This window comes from Pelophylax lessonae, assembly GCF_965119305.1.
Source record: "Pelophylax lessonae genome assembly, chromosome: 4".
Classification (NCBI taxonomy): Eukaryota; Metazoa; Chordata; class Amphibia; order Anura; family Ranidae; genus Pelophylax; species Pelophylax lessonae.
The window spans coordinates 173,808,210-173,828,187 of NC_138771.1; the positions used below are offsets into that span (position 1 = coordinate 173,808,210).

General features: G+C 46.1%; 1 protein-coding gene across 2 annotated transcripts in view; it reads right to left on the reverse strand.

The window, feature by feature from the left end:
- Nucleotides 1-19,978, reverse strand: part of USP6NL (USP6 N-terminal like) — a 255,657-nt gene that overhangs the window by 71,762 nt on the left and 163,917 nt on the right. For both annotated transcript variants that reach the window (XM_082254346.1, XM_082254347.1), the window contains one exon: nt 19,661-19,709. In XM_082254346.1, the coding sequence (XP_082110472.1) occupies nt 19,661-19,709 (49 nt within the window). The remainder of the gene's footprint in view (nt 1-19,660; nt 19,710-19,978) is intronic.

A 19,978-nucleotide genomic window follows, 5' to 3' on the forward strand; every position in this document is an offset into this window, starting at 1 on the left:
GATCCGCAGATGCCAACACATCCACTTTATAGAACTTTGTGAAAGTGTGTGCACCGACAGCCAGGTGGCCGCCTTGCAAACCTGCGTCACTGACACCTGATGACGGAAGGCCCAGGAGGCATTGAGCACCTGAGCAGAGTGCACCTTAATAGGGAAAGGAGGAACCTGACCCTTGATGAAATAGGCCTGAATCACCGTCTGTCTGATCCATCTGGAAATGGTTGCAGAGGAAGCGGACAACCCTTTCCGAGGCCCATCTGTAAGCACAAATAGTGAGTCGGATTTCCTGAAAGATTCTGTAGCTGCCAGGTACACCCTAATCGCCCGGACCACATCCAAGTCCTCCGACAGTCACCGCCACCTCCAAGTCATCACTATTGGTTATTGACTTCCGCTCCGCAGGAGTAGCTAGGCATAAGACTTAGTCAAAAGAACAAAGCATTTAGCATAGACACACCCATGGGGGCTGTCCCACTGGTCAATACCCCACTGCAGTGATCCCTCCCAACTCAGTTTGTCTCTGCCTAGCGTCAGGAGTAGTCAGGCTTCCCTGTGCTGGGGCTTCAGTCTCAGCCTTCTAATCTTTTCTTTTGATTTTTATTTTTAAAATGTCAGTTTTTTCTTTGCTTTACTAGCTGTTTATTTTGTCAGCTTAGTTTAGTTGGATCTTCGGATGAAGATGGATTCTGCGGAGCTAGGAATCGGACTGGCCGCCCTGGCTCTCCAGGGCAGAGGGTCAGAGGGATCCCCAGCCCGCCATCGAGCGTTCGGCCATGTGTTCGTCCTGGCATTATGAACGACCCATCCCTGCTCGCATTAGGGATGCAGCCTGTGAGGTGGCTACCTCACTGGACACATCTGCGGTGCTGCAGTGTCCTTTTCTTGGCTAACGGCATTCCCTGTCAGATGAGGACAGCGGCTTTCCGTTCATAGAGGCACCCCACGTCATATGGTACAGGTAAGTACTTCTGTGTGGGGCCTCTGTCTGGGGTGGCAGTCCTGTGTTGCTGTGTGTTCCCCATGTCTGTGCCTGTGTGGGGCTCCCTGATGCGATCCCTGTGGGGGTCGCTTGTACATGCGCTGCGGTGCTGTGTGTTTTTGGGGGCCCCTTCCCCTGTGTCACTTCGGTGTTTTTAGGGGTGCAGACTGAGTGTGCGGCGGCTGCAGCGGGTAAAAAACCACGCGGTCCGCCATTTTTAGCATGGGCAAGCATGTCTGGCTTCACTATGGGCTTATCTGCATGCTGTTTTGGCGCCATCTTATGTGTGGCAAAACGATGTTCCGAGCACATGTTCGGCGGCCATCTTGCCGAAGCCTCCCATTCAGTTCTATGGGCAGCCAATACAGTGTTTTCATTTAAATGAGAATCAGAGCGAACCTGAGGAAGGAACGACGGACAGGGCAAAGAACCGCCTTATCACTGTGACCCACAAAGTAAAGGTGAACGGCAGGGTAATGTCGCCAATTCGGACACCCTGCATGCAGAGGTGAAAGCCCCCAAAAAGGTAACCTTCTGGGACAGCGCAAGCAGGCAAATCTCCTGAAGATTCTCAAAAGGAGGCTTCTGGAGGACAGAGCACCAAATTGAGGTCCCAAGGTGGCAACAGAGACCACAATGGAGGGGTCAAGTGCCTAACTCCCTGAAGAAGGTTACGCACCAGGGAGTATGTGGCCAAAAGTCGTTGGAAGAAGACCTCCAAAGCCAACATCTGGCCCTTGATGGTACTCGAGGCCAATTTCTGTTCAACCCCTGTTGAAGGAAGGTAAAGATCCGAGCCACCGAGAAGGAGCAAGAACGAATCCCAAGAGACTTACACCACGCAATGTACGCCAATGTAGACACGAGAAGCAGAAGTGAGACCAAAGGGTAACGCCACAAACTGATAATGCTCCTCTTCCACGGCAAAGCAGAGAAAGCGCTGGAGACCGACACATATTGGAATGTGAAGGGAAGCACCCTTGATGTCGATAGAGGCAAGAAAAATCCCCCTGATGCAGGGAAGCTACCACCATGCGAACAGACTCCATTCTGAACTTCTGCCCCCACACAAAGCAGTTCAGCACCTTGAGGTCCAGAATTGAACGCACCTTCCCTTCCTTCCTGGGGACTGTAAACAGGTTTGAGTAAAACCCCTGAAAATGTTCCGTAGTCAAAACCGGGACCATCGCCCTTTAAAGTAAAAGGTCTTGCACCGCCCCAAAAAGAGCCTGTAAGCGGACTGGGGACAGTCGCAAGTTGGAAGGAAGAACCTTACCAGAGGGTAAAAACGAAACTTGATCTTGTAGCCGGACCAAATTACCTCGTTGATCCACCTGACTTGTACCAGGGGAGTCCACGGGTCCAGGAACCAGTGAAGACATCCCCCCCACCCCAGATACGGGTGAAGGCGCATCTTCATGCTGAAGGGACCTGTCTGTGGGTCTGGAGAAGCCCACTCTTGACTTGCCAGACCAAGTTCGCTTGGATCCTTCAGAGGAGACCCGAAGGGCTCCGACCCCTTGTCAGTCGACCCTGAGGGACTAAAAAAACTTCCAATGAGCCGAGAGGGAGGGCCCACATCTAGGACGAGGGTCCTTGCCCTTGGTAGCCTGCGGAAGAAAGGTACTCTTCCCCTCTGTGAGACCTTTTATGATGTCATCACTGGGGTAGCTCCGAAGAGGCAATCTCCTTGAAAGGAAGATCAGTCAAGGCCTTTTTAGAAGTCTGGTCCACAGACCAGCATTTGAGCCAAAAGACACGCCAAAGGACCACTCCTGAAACAGAGCTGAGCCCCTAGGGGAGCGGCATCCAAAAAGGCATCACAGATAAACTGCAGTCCCTGGACCAGCTGATCCGCCAGCTCAGCAAAGGCAGGGGGAGCTACTTAACCTCCAGGTTACGGCGCAAAAGGTGTCAGACTCTGGCCCATTTGGTCAGAGTCTGCGACACCAGGGCAATGGTAAATATTGGTCTCAGTGCCAAACCAGCCAGGGTGTGTGGGTATCAGGCTCCGCCTACTGTCAGCTGGGTCCTTAAGGGCTGGGGACTCTTCAATCGGAATCATGGTTGCCTTGTTCAGTCTGGAAACCGGAGGGTCCACCACCAGGGGAACAGTCCACTTCTTAAGAAGGGACTCCTCATAGTGGTATCGCCTAGCAAAATCACTTAAGGACCCCAGGGGGAAGCTTTGATCCTCCCCACTATTTTGTGACAATTCTGTCAAAATAGGAGGGGAAAGGGAACACTTTTTCTGCTCTGGATGGCTTGTGAATGTCAAAGGGAACCTGTGCCTCACCGCAGCGTCAGCTATGTCCTCCATCCTTCAGGTCTCACGCAAAGCTACAATCAGTGCATCCACCATGCCTTTTCGTACGTGCTTGCAGAAGTGGAGGAACCCTCCTCACTATCTGAGGATTCAGGGCGCATGATCGCACACCTAGCAGGGTGACCTATGTCCACAGCGGCCAAATCCGATTCAGGATCTGATGAGAAATGTGGCAGGGGAGGGCGGGGGGTGCTTTTTGCTAGCCCGTCGCCCAAAGCCACCTCAACCCGGGACACCAATGACTCCAGGACTGCTGTTCGTGCATCGATGGATGGATGGGACCCTGAGGGCCCCGCAGCCTCAGAGAGGAGATCATGTGGGGAGATGTGCTCTGAAGACTCCATTAGTCCCCAGGGGGACCCCACAAAAAGTGTAACAGTGTAACACACTGCTAAGGGACAACCCCCACCGCTCTGGCAGCCCATCCGGTTGCCAGCCACAGAGCACCAATCTATGTTCAGTAGAGAGGGAGAGGATCCCCCCAGACTCACCACCCCACAGAAACCAGGCACCGCAGCCACCAGGAGAATCTGCACTGCATGACCAGTGATCAGGAAACAAAAAGATCCAGGAGTCAGCACAAGGGGATGAAGAGGGGCTCCCATCGTGGAAATGGCCACCCAGAGGGCTCCACTGTCATAGCCGCCACTATTTTCAATGGCAAACCACTGAAAAATGGCCGCTAGGCTACACAAACATGGCCACCGTGCATTAAGCACACGGGCTACAAGAAAAAGGCAGCCCCGGGCGGCACCAGGAGGGATCCCTAGGCCTCAAAAAATGGGACAGGCAGGAAAGGGGGGCCCCTGGAAGTAGCTGCCACCAGGTACAGCCCTCCCAACAGCAGTTGGCCGGTAGCGCACCCCCTGCCAGCACAGCACCCTGCCCCCACCCCAGGCGGTGGATCAAGCCATCCCCCAGCCCCAGTGAAGGGAGGGGGGGCGGATGGGGGGGCCTTATGGCCTACAGGGACCACCAGACAGAACCTCCTCTCCATCGAAATGTGGTGCTGTAAGCCAAGAGGTACACTACGACTCTAGCTGGGATCCAGTCGTATGCGACCTCGCGAGATGTTTAACTCACAGGCCAGCCCCCGTCCAGTGGGCATATGTCGTGGCCGACCTAGCGCGGAGCTGAGATCTGCACACACTCTCTGACCAGACTAGGGTGACCACTGGATCTAGATTATCCAACCCATCGCCGAGTCCGGCAGTTGATTGTAGATCTTACAGGAAAAAATCCAGGAGAAAAAAAAAAAATCTAAAGAAAAAATTGCCAGGACCAGAGATCCCAGCAAGGAACTAGGTCCTTACTGACTAGGCAGAAAAAAACTGAGTACCTATAGCAGAGAGGGAGTATACCCCCTGGGACTGCCCATAGGCATAGCCAGACTTTTTTTCTGCCTAGTGTCCTACTCCTGTAGGGGGCAGTAAAACCCAATGATTAAGACGATCAGGAGCTGTGTCCATCAATGAACGAAAGAAAAAGGAAAAATATGGAAAGCTTCATGAATTTGTGCGTTATGCTTGCGTAAGGAGAGCTAAACCCACATTAAACCAGCAACATCTAAAATGCAGGAAAAATCAATCTGGGATACATAAGATGCTTCCCCGATAATTTCTCCTGTATTTAGAAAACTAAACACAGTAGCACAAATGTGAATTCAGCTTTAACATGAATATGTCACAAACTAGGCAATTCAAATCAAGCATGAGATGAAACAATAAATATGTTTACCATGAAAACAGCAGAACAAAAACAATATGTTTGCAAATGCAGGCAGCTTAAAGTGATATTAAATGCAAGTTTGTCGTTTTTTTTTTTTTTTTTTAATACCAAAACACATCACACTTACCTGCTCTGTGCAATAGTTTTGCACAGTGCAGTCTGATCCTCCTTTTCCTGTGTCCTCTGCTGGCGTTTCTGGCCCCTCCCTCCTGCCAAGTGCCCCCTACAGCAAACAGCTTGCTCTTCCCCGTTCCCTCTCTCCTCACTGGCTCACTGACTGTGATTGACAGCAGTGGGAGCCAATGAGGAGAGAAAGTCCCTAGAGAGCCGAGGCTCTTGTGCACATCGCTAGATCGCGATGCGGTTCAAGTAAGCTGCACACAGAAGGTTTTTTACCTTCATGCATTGCCTTTATTACATTCATTTTTTGGAACTTTAAAATGTATAAAAAAAAAAACAAAAAGAAGGCACAGAATTAAAAGATAAAGAATTAAAATACGTACGATCAAAGGACATGCATTTATTCTATGGACATTCAAAAACAGATACTAGTCTGTGAAAGCTTTCTAGCAGTTAAACTTTCATTAGAATGTGACAATAATGTAGAGTGGCATTGCCTTAAATAAACAATAACCCACGCAAAACTACAAGCTACAATAGAATATATATCACCTAATTCTGTGCATTTCAATGCATCCAGGGGCTTCTAACAAAGTTTAGCATTGCTATACAATTTCAGCAACATTGTCTAGGAATACATTCAAGATGTATTCCCCTTACAGAAAAAGGGAGTAATTTCCTGCTATTAAAACTGCTAATATCACACATGCCTCTGCCATTCATAACAGCCCCAGATTATACATGGCCGCCAGGTTCAAACTTTGTCTCACATAAGTTTGGCCATATCTGACATATCAAGGACTTTAATTAAAATTTCTTACGATGACAGCCACCAATTTGCTGTTCTATTTTACCCCTTGCCGAACCCTCCCCCCCCCCCCCCAAACTAGGCAAATAATTTTAGCTCATATCAACTGGCTATCAGATATCTATTCTAACAAGCACCTTAACGCGTTAGGTAGGTTTTGCATCACTTCTAAATGTATTCAGTTTTACTAAAGTATACCAAACAATTTGGATAGCATGGCAAGAGTTTAGAACCCAAGTCAGGTTACTTTTCTTCTCAGCTGTCCATGTCCCCATTCAGGAAATGAATTCTCTACAATTGTCCTGATCACCAATGTCACTAGGTATAAAAGTGAGGCCATATGCAAAACGCTGAGTCACCATGTCAAGAGGAAATCTTCCTTTGACAGCCAACAGTGGATTTCCTTATTATTAACAAGATATCCTCTCACTTACTGTTGAGTATACATTACAGGAAGTGAAGGGAAATCTTCCAAATTTAAAAATGAAATCATGACAGCAGTTTCCACCCTCCCCTACCCTATCGAAAATAATAAAAAATATGTTTGTCTTTAAACAATCTTAAGTAAAATGTTTCTTATAATTTGTTGGAAATTTTTTTGTCAGCACTTCCTGTTGCAGGCTGAGAACACTAAGCCACTGCCCCACAATTATTAGCAACATTGTCAGCTGTGTAAACTCTTTCAGTTGGCCATTTTATTTCCTATTAGCTAAACCTGATAGATTGTTCCAATGGCCAAGGATTGTACATAGCAGGCTGATAATGCTAATACAGGGCAAGGCAGCAGCTTCGCTTTCTCAGCCAGGAAAAGAGTGTGGTTACTAGAAGGATCTCCAAGGAGGAAACTTCACAAAACATGGTTGCTTAAAGAAACTGTATAAGGTAAGATATGTCAAAAATACTGCAAATATGGATTTTAGGTTTACACACACTTTAACAGAAATTAACAGAATTTAAAGTGGACTTAGCATCAAATATAATTTTTCAGTGCGCTTATGTGATAGCCTTTAGCCCCTAAAACTTTTGGTGAGCGTTTCTGAAAAATTAAACCCTTGCAGAGTTACTGAAATGTGTACTTTAAAGACTGACTGGCTTTTCTTTTAACTAAAAATCCCTTATTAGCTCTGTCCTGAGATGCCTCACTAACAGAATGAACTGCTTTTGAGCTATGATTAGGCAAGGAAGGTCCTCTCTCCTGCCTCGTCCACCTCCTTCTTACATATTTGCCTCAAAAAAAGACTGTCAGTTTTTCAGGCGGACCTAATCAGACCCTTCATTCACCCTTCATGGAGCGGCGGATGTCAGCGTTGACATGTCCGCTGCCACTCGCTGCTACCTGATCCAATCCGGTCTGCCAAATCCAGACTGATGGACACCCTATTTTCCATCTTTTTGGCGGACCAGATCGGATAAAACCGGACAGGCGGTCAGTTTTTACCCGATTTGCTCATAGGGGAGAGCAGGACTCTGTCATCTCACTGTGCAGTGTGGAGACAGTCATGTCATCTGCTTGCTCAGCAGGGATCAGCATAGGGATTCCTCGCTGAGCAAAGCAAAGTGCGCTAAGCGGCATGCCAATGTGAGATGCTAGATGCCAGCCTAGGCCAGGATGACCTTACAGGGCTCGATGCATAGAAACATAGAATGTGTCGGCAGATAAGAACCATTTGGCCCATCTAGTCTGCCCAATATTACTGAATCCTATGAATAGTCCCTGGCCCTATCTTATATGAAGGATAGCCTTATGCCTATCCCATGCATGCTTAAACTCCTTCACTGGATTTGCAGCTACCACTTCTGCAGGAAGGTTATTCCATGCATCCACTACTCTCTCAGTAAAGTAATACTTCCTCATATTACTTTTAAACCTTTGCCCCTCTAATTTAAAAATGTGTCCTCTTGTGGTAGTTTTTCTTCTTTTAAATATGCTCTCCTCCTTTACAGAGATGATTCCCTTTATGTATTTAAAAGTTTCTATCATATCCCCTCTGTCTCTTCTTTCTTCCAAGCTATACATGTTAAGGTCCTTTAACCTTTCCTGGTAGGTTTTTTCCTGCAATCCTTGTACTAGTTTAGTAGCTCTTCTCTGAACTCTCTCTAGAGTATCTATATCCTTCTGGAGATATGGCCTCCAGTACTGCGCACAATACTCCAAGTGAGGTCTCACCAGTGTTCTGTACAGCGGCATAAGCACTTCTCTCTTTCTACTGCTTATACCTCGCCCTATACATCCAAGCATTCTGCTGGCATTTCGTGCTGCTCTATTACATTGTCTTCCCACCTTTAAGTCTTCTGAAATAATTACTCCTAAATCCCTTTCCTCAGATACTGAGGTCAGGACTGTGTCAAATATTCTATATTCTGCCCTTGGGTTTTTACGCCCCAGGTGCATTATCTTGCACTTATCCACATTAAATTTCAGTTGCCAGAGTTCTGACCATTCTTCTAGTTTTCCTAAATCCTTTTCCATTTGGCGTTTCCCTCCAGGAACATCAACCCTGTTACATATCTTTGTGTCATCAGCAAAAAGACAAACCTTACCATCGAGGCCTTTTGCAATATCACTTATGAAGATATTAAACAAAATTGGTCCCAGTACAGATCCCTGAGGTACCCCACTGGTAACATGACCTTGTTCTGAATGTTCTCCATTGACTACAACCCTCTGTTGTCTGTCACTCAGCCACTGCCTAATCCACTCAACAATATGGGAGTCCATGCTCAATGACTGTAGTTTATTGATAAGTCTTCTATGTGGGACAGTGTCAAAAGCCTTACTAAAATCTAGATATGCAATGTCTACTGCACCTCCACCGTCTATTATTTTAGTCACCCAGTCAAAAAAATCTATAAGATTTGTTTGACATGATCTCCCTGAAGTAAACCTGTTTTTCATCTTGCAATCCATGGGATTTAAGATGTTCCACAATTCTATCCTTTAATAGGGTTTCCATTAATTTGCCTACTATTGATGTCAGACTCACTGGTCTATAGTTGCTCGATTCCTCCCTACTACCTTTCTTGTGAATGGGCACGACATTTGCCAATTTCCAATCTTCCGGGACGACTCCTGTTACTAATGATTGGTTAAATAAATCTGTTAATGGTTTTGCCAGCTCACCACTAAGCTCTTTTAATAATTTTGGGTGTATCATCAGGACCCTGTGACTTATTTGTCTTCACTTTAGACAGCAATCTTAGAAAGTCTTCCTCTGTAAAGACACATGCATCAAACGATTCATTAGTCATCCTTTCAAGTGGAGGTCCTTTTCCTTCTTTTTCTTCTGTAAAAACTGAACAGAAGTATTCATTAAGGCAGTCAGCTAGCCCTTTATTCTCTTCTACATACCTTCCGTCCTTTGTTTTTAATTTAGTTATTCCTTGTTTTAATTTCCTTTTTTCATTTATATATCTGAAGAATGTCTTATCCCCGTTTTTCATAGACTGAGCTAGTTTTTCTTCTGCCTGCACTTTAGAAGTTCTTATAACTTGCTTGGCCTCTTTCTGCCTAATCTTGTAGATTTTCTTATCTTCATTGCTCTGGGTTTTTCATTTTTGAAAAGTCTGTTTTTCTAAAATCTAAAACTTTTGTTTTTGTGTGGTGTGACTTTCACAGTTCTTATATTAAACCACACTGACTGGTGATCACTAGATCCCAAGGTTTCGCCTACAATGACATCATATACCGAATCCCCATTTGTGAATACAAAATCCAAAATGGCCTCCCTCCGGGTTGGCTCCTCAGCCACTTGTTGCAGAGACAACCCCAGTAGGGAATTTAGAATATCTGTACTCCTGGTAGAACTTGCTATTTTGGTTTTCCAGTTTATATCTGGAAGATTGAAATCTCCCAGAATGATAACTTCTCCTTTCATTGTCATTTTAGCTATTTCTTCAACTAGTAGATCATCTAGTTCTTTAACTTGACCAGGTGGTCTATATATCACACCTACACAAGTTACTGCATGATTAGCAAACTGCAACGTAACCCAAACTGACTATGTTGGCCTCACCAACTTGTATTAGGTTAGATTTAATGCTATCTTTCACATACAGGGCCACTCCTCCTCCTTTCTTGCCTTCTCTGTCTCTTCTGTATAAAGAGTACCCTGGTATGGTTATGTCCCAGTCATTTCTTCCATTAAACCATGTCTCCGTAACAGCCACTAAATCTACATTCTCAGATGCCATTATTGACCCAAGTTCATTGATTTTTTTACCTAAACTGCGAGCATTTGTAGACAGGACTCTGAGCTTATCATTTCTTAACCTCTGTGCTTCTGACCTGTTCTGGCATTGTTTCGGGGGTAATTGGACTCTTGTATTTTCACTCTTTTGCCCCCCCTTTCCTAGTTTAAATACTCTTTCGCAAATTCTTGGAGTTGTTCACTAAGTACATTTGTTCCATTGAGAGAAAGATGCAAACCATCTTTTTTGTACAGTTCCTTTCTATTCCAAGTAGAGCTATCATGAGAAACAAAGCCAAATCCTTGCTCTTGACACCATTTACTAAGCCATATGTTGAACTCCTTTATGCGCCTCTGCCTATCATTCTGAACATTATGCACAGGCAGAACTTCAGAAAATGAAATGGTGGATGCAAAATCCTGTACGTCATTATCAAGTGTGATAAAAATGGATTTTTGTAAGATCTTACCGTAAAATCCTTTTCTCTTAAGCTCATTGACAGACGTAGTCCTCCTTGATTAATATCAATTCGGGTTATACTGCCCTCCACAGGAGTAGGACTAGACAGGAAAGAAAATGTTCTGGCCACACCCTAGGGGCAGTCCCAGAGGGTATATCCTCTCAATTCCTGCTACAGCAAATCAGTTATGTCACAAAGCAGTGTTTAGAGAATTTAACCCAACCCAACTCCGAAAACAGAGGGGCGGGTACTACGTCTGTCAATGAGCTTAAGAGAAAAGGATTTTACGGTAAGATCTTACAAAAATCCATTTTTCTCTGTCGCTCATTGACAGACGTAGTCCTCCTTGATTAATATCAACTCGGGACGTCCCAAAGCAGTGCCACAAATGAGGGGTGGGATAATGGAAATCAAAATCCAATCTAGAAGGCCCAACCGGTGCCAACTAGAAGTTTTAAAGGCTCATCAATCAAAGGATGAGACTCAACTGAAAATCCAACAGAAAAAAACCCTCGAGATAGACCACCGGTCTCCTCAAATTGCGGCCTGCAAAACCTTGCGGCCAAATGAGGCATCCACCGATGCCATCACATCAACTTTATAAAATTTTGTAAAGGTATGAACCGACGACCAGGTAGCCGCCTTGCACACCTGGACCACTGACGCCTGATGGCGGTAGGCCCAGGAAGTACTGAGCGCTCGAGTGGAGTGCGCCTTAACAGGGAACGGAGGATTCCGACCCTTAATAGAATAAGCCTGTACCATCGTCTGTCTGATCCATCTGGAGATAGTCGCGGCAGATACAGGCAACCCCTTTCTGGGGCCATCCGTGATCACAAAAAGTGAATCCGTTTTACGGAATGATTCCGTAGTCTTCAGGTATACCCTGATTGCCCGAGCTACATCCAAGGAATGCAACGCACATTCCCGAGGATGATTTTCTTCGGACACAAGGAAGGTAGCACAATATCTTCATTCAGATGAAAATCTGGAACCACCTTAGGAAGAAAGGATGGCTTCGGATGAAGAACTACCTTATCCCTATGAACCACTAGATATGGGGAATGGCATGATAATGCAGCCAGTTCTGACACCCTGCGTGCAGAAGTGATAGCCACCAAGAAGGCCACCTTCTGGGATAATGTAAGCAAGGGAATCTCCCTGATATTTTCAAAGGGAGGTTTCTGCAGAACCGACAAAACCAAATTAAGATCCCAGGGCGGTAAGGGCACGCGCACTGGCGGAGCCAACTGCCGCACCCCCTGGATGAAATTCCGCACCAAGGAATGAGTAGCCAGAGGCTTCTGGAAGAAGATTGCTAACGCTGAAACCTGACCCTTGATAGTGCTCAAGGATAGTTTCTGCTCAACCCCCTTTTGCAGAAAAAGCCAAGATTCGGGTCACCGAATAGGTACGTGGGGGAAAAACTCCAACGATTCACACCACGCAATATAAGCCTTCCATGTGCGATAATAGACTTTAATTAAAGCAAGGAAAGCGACTTCCAGCAGAGTAAGAATAACTGAAGCTGACAATCCTTTGTCCTTCAGTACCTGGGTCTCAATGGCCAGGCCGTTAATGTCAGCGACTGTAAAGCACGATGGAAGATCGGTCCTTGAGACCGCAGATCCTACCTGAGAGGAAGTCTCCAAGGAGCGTCCGCGACTAGCCTGCCTAAGTCGGCGTACCCGGCTTGACGAGGTAAGCCCGGAATTTCCAGGATAACTGGAGTTCCCTCCACCTCTATCCTGCGGAGAAATCTCAGCAGCAACTTGAGAGGGGGGAAGACATATAATAGCTGATACTGCCCCTACGGGGCGCTCAGCGCGTCTGCTGCGTCCGCTAGAGGATCGCGGGCGCGAGCCCTGTTGAGCCAACCTGCCAACAGATCCATATCCGGGGTGCCCCAATGAAGGGACAGCTGGTGAAATACCTCTGGATGAAGAGACTATTCCTCTTGATCCAGAATCTGACGGCTGAGATAATCTGCCTGTCCACCCCCGGGATAAATATCGCGGAGAGAGCTGGCACAACTGTTCCGCCCAATAAAGAATGTTGGCCACTTCTATGGCCACCAGGCCCCTTGGTGATTGACATAAGTCATGACCGTGACATAGTCCGATTGGATCCGAACCGGGCTGCCCTGGAGCTGCTCGGTCCAGTAAATCAGACAAAATCTGATCGCTCTCAGTTCCAACACATTTATCGGTAACCTGGAATTTATCAGAAGAAATCACTTCCCCTGGCTGAGCATCGGAGACCGAAGCCACCAGACCAGAGCCTCCCTGGTCCGCTCGCTCAATCGGATCCGATTGTCCAGGGAATCGGGATTCCGATTCCATATGAGAAGAATCTCCTCTTTGGAGAATTCGGGTATGAGACTGGGCAAAATGGTACTGCCTCTAAGGAGGCAACCATCAATCCCAGCCAGTTGACGGACAGCAACATCCGAATCATTGACTGAATCTTCTGGAGTTTCTCCGCATGGAGAAACACTCTTGCCAAGGATGTATCCAAAATTAGGCCCAGATAGTTCAGTCTCCTGGTGGGAACCAGGGATGATCTTTGGGAAAAGCAACGAAAACGCTGATGTCCTGCGAAGATGGGGATATGAAGATAGGCATCCTAAATGTCTATGGACGCCAGGAAATCCCCCTGATGCAGGGAGGCCACCACTGTATGGATGGACTCCATCTCTTCCAAGACCAGAATTGGACGCACCTAGCCCTTTTTCCTGGGCATTGTGAACAAGTTCGACTAGAACTCCTCCAAGGAACTACCACTGCTTGTTGCGTCAAGCTGTCCCCCCGCAAAGCTTTTTAAGCGACCCGGGGATGTCGAATATTGGAAGGGAAGAATCGCACCGGTGGAAGTGATCGAAATTCGATCTTGTATCGCGACCATATGACCTTGCAAACCCCTTTATCCGGGATTCTGGAAAGCCCTGGATCCGGAAACCGGTGAAGACGCCCCCCCCCCCCCCCCACCCTAGAGATGGGTGGGGCCCATTCTGTCAATCCAACGGGATAACAGTGGCTTTATTTAGCCTGGAAATCGATGAGTCCACTATTGGTGGTGCCGTCCATCTTAGTAATGAGGGATTCCTCAAAATGATAGCGCCTAGCGATGCGTTTGGAAATAGCAGGGGCTCGTTTACGGACGACCCCATTTGGGCAAGGGAAACCCTTCACCATTTTGGTAGGCTTGCTAGTACCAAAAAAGGAATATGAGTCTCCGCTACCTCTGCCGGTGTAATCTCAAGATTTAAGGTTTCCCGGACAGACACAACTAGTGCCTCCACCAACGCTTCTTGTGCTATGGCGGAGGCAGAAGCGTCCTCCTCACTGTCTGAGGAGACCGTACCTGAGACAACAACCCCAGAAAAAGGGGCTGCAATGACCAGCTCAGAATCCGTATCTGAAGTATCAGATGACATAGGGGTAGGCGGGGGTCGCTCTTCTTGACCCCCGTCCCTGACAGGCTACCTCCACCCGGGATACCAAAGACTCCAAAACTGCTGATAATGCATCATCACAAGTGAGGTACTGGAGGGTCCTGCGGCCATCCGAGGGGATCAGGTGGGGATACATGTGTGGCAGGGTTCATGAAACAAGACACTTGCCAGCAAACACAAAAAAATTAATTGCAAGAAAAAAACATTTTTCTTTTTTTTTTTTTTCTTTTACTTAGTCCCCCAGCGCAATAGCGCCCCTCAGTCTACCTGCTTGGACCCCTCAGAAAGAGAGAGAGAGAGAGACCCCAAGGCTCACCTGATGCACAGAAGTTTCTTATCAACTTGCTTCCAGCACTGTCTGTTACAGACAGGAAGTCTTTGGCTTGCTTTCCCTGGGCCAAGGAGGCGGCTCCGCCCTTTACACGCCTTCCGGCGCCTCCCAATTACTCCACGAGGTGTTTGGTCACCTCAAACATGGCCGCCCCCATGCTGGAGACACGAGGCTATGCCAATATGGCGGCCTCGTGCTATCTGCAGGAAAATGGCGGCGGACTGTGTAGGATAGCGGCGGCTTGCAAACTAGCAGCGGCCGGCGGGAGTGTGAGCTCGGCCTGTGCGGCCTGCGGGAGGCTGTGCGGCCTGTGGAAGTGACCGGCTCTCTGGAGGGATGGCGACCTGCGGATGCAGTAACTCAGGCATAGGCATCGGCCTGTATACACACTGTGACAGGTAGGATACCTCTATACCTCAATAGTAATGCCTCTTAGTAGTCTGCCACTGACTTCAGTCACCCTTACACTCATATAGTGACTTTAGATAGTCAGCTCCCAAACCAAGCCTCCTGGTTTCTTATTCACAAAATCACACTCAAATTGGGGGATCTGTGACCTGTTATAGGATAGAGGGGGGACCCAGAAACTGAGTGTCCGACCATCCCAGAGAGGGGCCCGCGTCCACCAACAAACCCGACAGGGGGAGAGGGGGAACATTCTACTCACTATACCGGAACCAGGCGGGCGCCAACTCCTGACAGAACCCCTCTCCACCGGGGTGGGGGGGGCTGTCGACCAATATGGACGCCGTGACCCAGTTTGCAACTGGTCATTGGCGTCCAGGCGAGACGTTTAACTCGCAGGGTCAGTCCCCGTCCAATGGGACTATGTCGCGGCCGACCCAGCGCGGAGCTATGGCCTGCACGCGCTCGTAGGCTGAACTGGGGTGACCACTGGATCTCAACATCCAGCCCGTCGCCCAGTTTTCAGCGTACTTGCTTGAAGATCTCACAGGAACACTGGAGAAGAAAAGCTGCCTAATAAAAAGTATTTCTAAAAAAATCTTGCCAGGACCGAAGATCCTAACTAGACAGAAAAAAACTGATTTGCTGTAGCAGGAAGTGAGAGGATATACCCTCTGGGACTGCCCCTAGGATGTGGCCAGAACGTTTTCTTTCCTGTCTAGTCCTACTCCTGTGGAGGGCAGTATAACCCGAGTTGATATTAATCAAGGAGGACTACGTCTGTCAATAAGCGACAGAGAAAAGATTTTTTCACCTCTGACACTTCATTGCAAGCCAGGTCATTTGTCCCTAGATGGACAAGAACATCCATGTCCCCTTCCTGCTTTGCTTGCTTAACAATATTTATAATACGTCTTCTATCTTGTCTAGCAGTAGCACCAGGGAGACATCTCACAAAACCATTTTCTTTAAGCTCCACACTTCTTATGATTGAATCACCCAGCAACAGCTGCTTCCTTTGAGACTTCACTTTATCTTTTTTGTCCTTGGCTGCAGTCTTGCATACATTAGACATAGGAGTCGATGGTTTCTCACCCTCTGTGCTTGAGTCCATATCCATGTTGTCCTTACATTCTGAGAGTGCTGCAAATGAATTATGGAGAACCACCGACTGTGGGACATGTCTTCTATCCACCACTCTAAGTCTTCCAGAACCTACAGTAACCCATCTGCCATTTCTGGGGGTCCTCTGTGGCAGTGGCATTGCAGCAGTCCCAGCTGGAGTTTGTTTAACAGATAATTTAAATATCTCTGATTTCAAAAATGCAATTTCCTGCTGCAGTAAGGAGAATTGTCTACAGATCTGACAGCATCTGAATCTCCAAAGAGTGGAACATAAAATAAATGCACAATTTCTGCACTGAACCAAGTCTGCCATTTTAAAGAGGAGAAAAATAATTAAAAAAAATAATAAAAAAATTTGTAAATTTAAGTCAAACAAATCTTACCTTTTTGTTTCTATTTTTTTTCCACCTTCCAGCATACCTCCTGACTATCTCCTGCAATATCTCTTCACTGTACTTAAAATGTTGTACTTGAATGGAGTACTTGCAGCTAATGAATGTGCATGCACACCGCAGGTCACTTGCACATGTGCGAGATTTTGCAAAATAACTACGGAGATGTGTGACATAGACAATGCAAGAGCAGTTCGAGAGATTTTGCACATGTACACGCACCTTATATAGTCTATGCTAGAGAAATAGCGTGTCTGTACATGTGCAGGATCTCAAATTAAGATGGCACTGCTGAAGGACAACGCTGGACTCCATGGCCTAGTAAGTTTTCTTTTGTGTTAATTTTTAGACAGATACAAATGTTAGGGATTTTTCCTGGGGTGGGTTAGGCAGGGTTAAGTCCCTCGATAACTCTGCAGTCACACTGGGTTTTGCTTTCCTGAGCTTGGATTTAAAAATATTGGAGCATGCAAGTTAAATACAAATGTCTTTGGCCTTTCAAATTAGTTAATACTCAATTAAATAGATGGCAATGACCAAAATCACATTTCCTGTTTTAGAAAAACATTTATTTTTGGTTTATTCAAATGTGACAATCCTGTAACAAGTCTACCCTCCTAAAACAATGGGTTTTACCTGCTCCACAAGCCCTAAATTACAACATACTACATTTTGGGACATTGTGAACTCACATAGACGCTGTAGACATGCAGCCTTTCACGCACTGCCAAGATTACGGAGTTAACAAGCCTGGTTTTGACACTATGCAGAAATTTTGCCAAGAGATTTCTTGCATACACTTAAATACCATCTGGTTGCACAGAGATCTAGCATGTGTAGTGTTCCCTGAGCAGCATGAATTCTCTGTGCATTGTGACCAACATGATAATTACACACAGATGTTCCTGTACAAGATATGGCAAGACTACTGATACTCTCTCAGAAGAAGGGACCTGCAAGGCCTTAGAAAGCCAGGTAGAGTAATCTATATATAGTGGCTTCATGTTGGGCGATTAGAAAAATTATCAGAACCTTCCACCCTAGCCACCTGTTCGCATTATTCAATATGCAAACAGATTTTCCAGCAAGCACCTTCTGTGGTTTAGTTATAATTTAATGCACGTGAACAGAGCTATCCATCACTGTGCACAATTAGTATTACTGAAATTATACATTATTCAAATGTAAAAATGAAGGAAAAAAAAAAAAAAAAACTGGATTAAAAAACATGGTTCCTTTCCCAAGGAGGTCTGTGGTCCCTTCATTAGATGACAATTAAAGCTGGTTATAGACAACTTGCATGCAAGGCATATTTAGTCCTTACAGATCCAAAATGTTCTGACCATTCACAAGAAGCAGGCCAACTTTCATAGCTTAACAATAACAATTTGGATTATAAAAAAAAAAAATACAACAGGTGAAGTCTGACTGGCCAATATTGACAAAAGACTTTCATTTTACATACGTTCTAAAAGTGGTTGTAATGGCTCAAAGTTTTCAACCATTAAGGTTTGAAAAACCTACTGTGTGCAGTACCCCCCCCCCCCGTCCCCCCTAATACTTACCTGAGCCCAGTCCTGATCCAGTGATCTGCACAAGAACAGAGGCTCTCCCAGGCTCTTCCTCCTGATTTGCTGAGTGGGAGCCATTGGCTCCTGCTACTGTCAATCACAGCCAGTGAGCCAATAAGGAGAGAACAGGGGGCGGGGGCCTAGCCACACTCCATGTGTGAATGAACACACAGAGCAGCGGCTCGGGAGTGAGCCTGCTCAAGCTGCTTGCTATGGGGGCACTCTGCAAGAGGGAGGGGCCAGGAGCGCCAGCAAAGGACCTGAGAAGAGAAGGATCGGGGCTACTCTGTGCAAAACCACTGCACAAAGCAGGCAAGTATAACATGTTTTTGTTTTTTAAATCTGCTTTAATATCACTTTAATCCAAGATAAAAGTTTAAGAATACATAATGTCATAATTCTTGTAGGTGGAATCTGTAAGTCAAATGACAGAATGGTTTTCCTTTTTACTTGGGAACCCCAGAAAAACCATCTTATCTGAACTTTTAAACGACTTTAAGCAAAACATATGTAAATTATATTCCACGGGAGTGAGAAGTATTAGGGCGCCTGCCTTTACACGCACATGAACTTTAATAGCATCCCAGTCTTAGTCCGTAGGGTTCAATATTGAGTTGGCCCACCATTTACAGCTATAACAGCTTCAATTCTTCTGGGAAGGCTGTCCACAAGGTTTAGGAGTGTGTCTATGGGAATATTTAACCATTCTTTCAGATGCTCATTTGGGAGGTCAGGCACCGATTTTGAACAAGAAGGCCTGTCTCTCAGTCTGCGCTCTAATTCATCCCAAAGGTATTCTATAGGGTTGAGGTCAGGACTTTGTAGAGGCCAGTCAAGTTCCTCCACCCCAAACTTGCTCAGCCATGTCTTTATGGACCTTGCTTTGTGCACTGGTGCGCAGTCATGTTGGAACAGGAAGGGGCCATCCCCAAACTGTTCCCACGATGTTGGGAGCATGAATTTGTCCAAAATGTCTTGATATGCTGATGCCTTAAGAGTTCCCTTCACTGGAACTAAGAGGCCAAGCCCAACCCCTTAAAAACAACCCCACACCATAATCCCCCCTCCACCAAATGATCTGGACCAGTGCACAAAGCAAGGTCCATAAAGACATGGATGAGTGAGTTTGGAGTGGAGGAACTTGACTGGCCTGCACAGAGTCCTGACCTCAACCTGATAGAGCACCTTTGGGATGAATGAGAGCAGGGACCGCAAGCCAGGTCTTCTCTCCAACATTACTGCCTGACCTCACAAATGCGCTTCTGGAAGAATGGTCAAACATTCCCATAGGCACACTCCTAAACCTTGTGGACAGCCTTCCCAGAAAAATTGAAGCTGTTTTAGCTGCACGGAGGGGGGGGGGGGGGGGGGGGACACTCAATGTTGAACCCTATGGACTAAAACTGGGATGCCATTAAAGTTCATGTGTCTGTAAAGGCAGGTGTTGTCCCAATACATTTGGTAATATAGTGTATATTGCATACAGGAGCCAAGCCATTTTTTTCTTTCATCTTCAGGTCTGCTCCCCATAAAGAACAGCCTCAATCTGACTGGTTGTTAATCGGACTTCTTCATTTTTAGGCAATACTGAGCTATTAAAAAGTAGAAAGCAGTAGGTTTAGGTCATACAATAACCATTTATATTTTTCAAGCAAGAAAATGAAATAAAGGAGAGTTAATACTGGCAAAAAAGGCACTACTTTTTAAAACTCAACTTCTCTGTTCTAAAGGAAAATACTTTATAATTTCCTGGGTACCCACAATACAACTTACCGTGTTGTATAATGAATATGCAGCTAACACATGGAATAATGCCTGCTGTCTGTAAGAGATATAAGAAGTTTTAGTTCCTTCAAATAAATACTTTCGACTATTTGCTTTAAACATGTCTTCTAAATCTGTCATAATCACAGTTTATTTTTGAAGAGCCACTTTCACAGCTCTAATCAACAAGCTAACAAGAGGCAGAAAGAAGAAAAAGCATTTAAAATCAATAGAAGTACTGAGGGTCCTGTTCAATAGCGCTTAGCCTAGAAGACATTCAATGCCAATACTTCTGCTGAAAGGTACTTGAGTATGACAAATATCATA